Source organism: Galeopterus variegatus, unplaced genomic scaffold (assembly GCF_000696425.1).
Source record: "Galeopterus variegatus unplaced genomic scaffold, G_variegatus-3.0.2 Scaffold891, whole genome shotgun sequence".
Lineage (NCBI taxonomy): Eukaryota > Metazoa > Chordata > Mammalia > Dermoptera > Cynocephalidae > Galeopterus > Galeopterus variegatus.
In genome coordinates this window covers 464,653-468,743 of record NW_007727002.1, presented here as the reverse complement: position 1 = coordinate 468,743, position 4,091 = coordinate 464,653, and the positions used below count along the sequence as shown (strand labels likewise).

At 51.8% G+C, this 4,091-nt stretch overlaps 1 protein-coding gene across 1 annotated transcript in view; it reads right to left on the bottom strand.

The window, feature by feature from the left end:
* The window catches only part of MARVELD1 (MARVEL domain containing 1), a 6,345-nt gene extending 5,636 nt beyond the window's left edge, over positions 1–709 (bottom strand). The window contains exon 1 of the mRNA XM_008573240.1: positions 620–709. Within this exon, the coding sequence (XP_008571462.1) occupies positions 620–709 (90 nt within the window). The remainder of the gene's footprint in view (positions 1–619) is intronic.
* Positions 710–4,091: the final 3,382 nt, after the last annotated feature.

Sequence of the window (4,091 nt, the reverse complement as noted above, 5' to 3'; positions counted from 1 at the left end):
CGGCTGGCGCGGGGGCGGCGGGAGCATGGCCCCCGGGCGCGGTGGCGGCGGCCGCGGCGCCCCGAGCAGCGGAATGGCGGCGCCTTGGTCGCGGGGGCGGCCCGGCCGAGGTGCCCGCTGCGCCCGCCGAGACCTCCTCGCCTGGCTCCCCCTCCTAGTCTGTCTCTCTTCCTCTCCCCTCCTCCCCTCACTCCTCCCTCCGGCCCTCCTCTCTGTCTCTCTCCCTCTCTCCACCCTCCTGCCCGCCCTTTTCCCTTCCCCTCCGCCATCTCCGCCCCCGCTCGCGCCTCCAGGCTTCCTGCCATCTCTCTTTCCGTCCGCCTCGGTGGCCTCACCACCCTGGCGCCCCCCTTTCCCCTCCGCGCCAGTCTCGCAGCGCCGAGCCCTTCATCCTCGGGGCAGGGCGGCGCGCACCCCCAGCCCGCCGCTGCTGGGACACGTTTGCCACATCTGGGGCCGCCGTACCCGTCCTGCCTCCCCGGCTCCGTCCAGCCTCGAGGGCAAAGTCCCTGACTGGGCCCCCTCTTTCCCCTTTCTCCTGTCATCCCCCGCCCCCTCCCCCCGGGCCTTGTGGCCCCTCCGTGGCACCGGAGGAGAGCAGTGCTGGGCTTGCACTGACACCGTTCTCACCTGCCATCCGCAGTATCCCGTCAGTGCCCACCTCAAACTCACCCTGTCCAAAGCTGGCCTCAGGCTTCCTCTCAGCCATCGAGTTCCGCGTGTTAGAGCAAGGACCCATCATCCCTCCCACACGGCATCAAGCAGATCAACCCCACTCTCTTTTATTCAGCCCCTCCTCCCCATCCGTCCCTCTTGCCTAGATTACAAATACGCCACCTCACATGGCTGGGACACAAACCCAGGCCCAAGAGCCAGCAAAGCCCGTGTGCCTAACTGCTGGGCAAAACGGTCTGTAATGGAGCCTACCGACGCTTTACATGACTGTCATTACCGTGCTAATGTTTCATGTGCATTCTCACTTAAGCCTCAGAACAACCCAAGCGATGTATACAATTATTTTCCTCATTTTACTGAGGAGGGGAACAAAGGCTGGTGGGGTTCAGTCCAGGAAGCTGGTCATTATGGCCGATCTCTCTTCTGTTCCTTTCAGACCCAAACTTTGAGCGCTGAGGCAGCTTTCCAAAACATGGACCTGGTTGTTTATTCATTCGCTGCTTCCTCCACTGACCACAGGATAGAGTTCTGTCCCTTCTATCTGATGTATTTCACAGTCTGGCCCCAAACAACTTCCAGTTTCCTGGTTTTCTACTTCCTTCCCTTTCCCATGCTCCCACCCAGCATGTCTATCCTACCAATCCTCTTAATTTGTCCAAATAAACTCAGAGTGCCCTTCATTCCCAGATCCTACATGGCCAGCAAACTCCTACTTATCCTTCAATTCCCAGTTTAAATGCTGCATCCTCTTGGTCCAGCCTCCCAGGTTGTTGATTACTTGCTATTCTAGGTCTCTACTTGGATCATCCCTCTGCAGTAGTTCTGGGTCAGCTACATTGTAACCATTGGTTATCATGTCTTATCCATCTTTACCTGTGCCTAGCACATAGGAGACCCTCAGTAAAGATAAGTGGAGTAGATGACTGAGTGGCTGCAGAAATAGCAATGGAACTGAGAGAGCCCCTCTTACCCTGGGAACTGTGCCAGCATCAGACCTCCAGCTGATCCCACGCTGCAGAGCTGGTCCTTCATGTCCTGGTGATGAGATGAATCCAGTGGCCCCTGGCTTGGCTGAGCAGGTCCCTCTTCCAGCAGCCTGGCTCCTCTTGGGAAAGAAAAACTATGTGGGTTCTCAGGAGGCTAATGCCTCTCACTGCCAACTCAGCCCACCTGCAGATACTTGAGAAAGCTCTGAATGCATATTTTAAATGAACAACTGGTGATGTATAACACCCGTACCTATGTAAGACAGCATGGCAGGAGGTGCAGGGTACACACCCTGCCTGGCTATGCATCATTGCTTCACTGCTCCCTAGTCCTGGGGCTGGGGGTGAGGGGTACTTAACCTCTTTGTGCCTCAGTTTCCTCATCTGCAAAATTATTTTACTCAGCAAGTAGGTATTGATCCCCTATTAAATGCTGGGCACTGCTCCAGAGGCTAGGGATACATAACATATGTGTGATTTTTATAACCGAATGCTTACTATATGCGAGGCACTGTGATGAACTCTTTACATTCACTGTTTCACTTGATCCTTACACCAGCTCTATAAAATGATTGTTATTAGCTCTGATTTGCGGATGGGAAAATGAGGGTGTAGAGGGTTAAAGAAGTTGACCATGTCCACAGAGCTGGTGGTGACAGTTTGAACAGGAGCATAGGTGTAACTGACTCCACGTCCACATTCAAAGTGCATTTACATACTTTCCCACATTTTATTCTCTGCCACTCTCACAGGAACCCAAAAAGGTTAAGTGACCTGCCCAAAGAAACACAACTAGTAAGTGTCAGTGTTGGGACTCAAACCTAGGTCCTCCAATCCCAATTTTGGGGCTTTTCCCTCAACATCCTTTATGCACCCCTGGACAGACATCTTCACTGCCCTCCAGATGCCAATCTTTAGTAGGGCTGAGGCTCGGACAGGCAGCTAGGGGCTGAATCAGGGTGCTGGACTGATGACAGGGGATTTCTGTGAGTTGGGGACCTAAGTGAACAAACATTAAGAGCGAGGGAAGGAAGAGAATCCTGCCCTTCTTCTAAAAAAGGCATCAGGAGACTGGTGGGTCAGGGCGCCACCTGATGGGCAAAAGCATTCAGCCTCAGGAGTCAAGTCTTGCTCCTTACAAGAGAGGACTTGCAGTGGCTTGGGAGCGATGATATTTTTAGTCTCTGGAATCCTGGAATGTGTTCGCATTCCAAGTGGCAGTTCAGCAGACTCTGAAAAAGCATAATCATGCAGAAAGATCTTGATTCCATCCAATTCATCAAATATGGTCTCAACACCTGCTATATGCATACAATCTGGGTGCAGAAAGCAGGAATGGAGAACTCCTGCCCTCAAAGTGTTTGCACTCTGCTGGTAGAGAGGGACACGAGAGAAGATGTAGGTGAGGGTTATAGGGAAAATACAAAAGGGAAGGAGAGAGTATGTTAAGGGGAGGGCTGGGGAATCTTCAAGCACATGGTGTCATTCAAGAATAGATAGAATTTTGGCATAGATAGGTGTTAGGTCTTGGAGGCAATCCACCATGGGTCCTGAATGTCCCTGGATGTTATTGCTGGGTATGCCAAGAATGCAAGCCAATGACTGCTCTCTACCCAACCATTGTTTAAGATTGTGTTTGCAGCCAGCAACCTTGAACAATGAGGGAACACCTCCCAAAGAGCAGACTTGCTTATGATTAAAATGGTGGTGATGGGAACAGGGGTGAGTTCCCCAAATTCACTGTTTCTTAGCTGTCACAAACCCACTGCATGTGTAATGGCCATCTGCGACCCTCTGTTTGCTTCTGTGAGAGTTGAAGGCCAAGGAACAGACATAACAGTGATGCCCGTGTTGCTCGGGAATCCCATGTCTTCTACAGGCATCTATGAAACACCACCAGGCAAGCTCATTAGCTTGTAAGTGGGGTAAAATCCCAGACCCTGACAGGTGTTCTAGGCAGATGGAACAGTGTGAGCAAAAGCAGGGCCTAGGCTGTTCAGGGAACAGGAGTAGTACTGCGTGGTTGGTTCTCTAAGCCCCAGTGCAGTGACTTGCAAAATGGCCAGAAAGGAAGGCCAGAAACTTGTAACAAGGAGGAATGTGTAGCCCACCTGAGATCCCATGGCAAGTACTTACTGTTCAGAGTCAGATCCTGCTCTGTTTTCAGTCTCTGGGCTACTGTAAAAGCACTGCAGAGATAGATTAAACTCACATTTAACACCTATTATGTGCCAGGCCCTAGGCTGGCACTTGACACACATCAACTAACCTCAGAGGCAAAATGCATAGCAGGAAAGCAGATGGGTGCCCAGACCTGCAGAATCCTGCCCTGAAACTGATAATTAAATTACTAGATAAACATTCTCTGAATATCTCCTGTGTACCTGGCATCATGCTACAATTATACACATGAGCTGGAAGAGGCCTTAA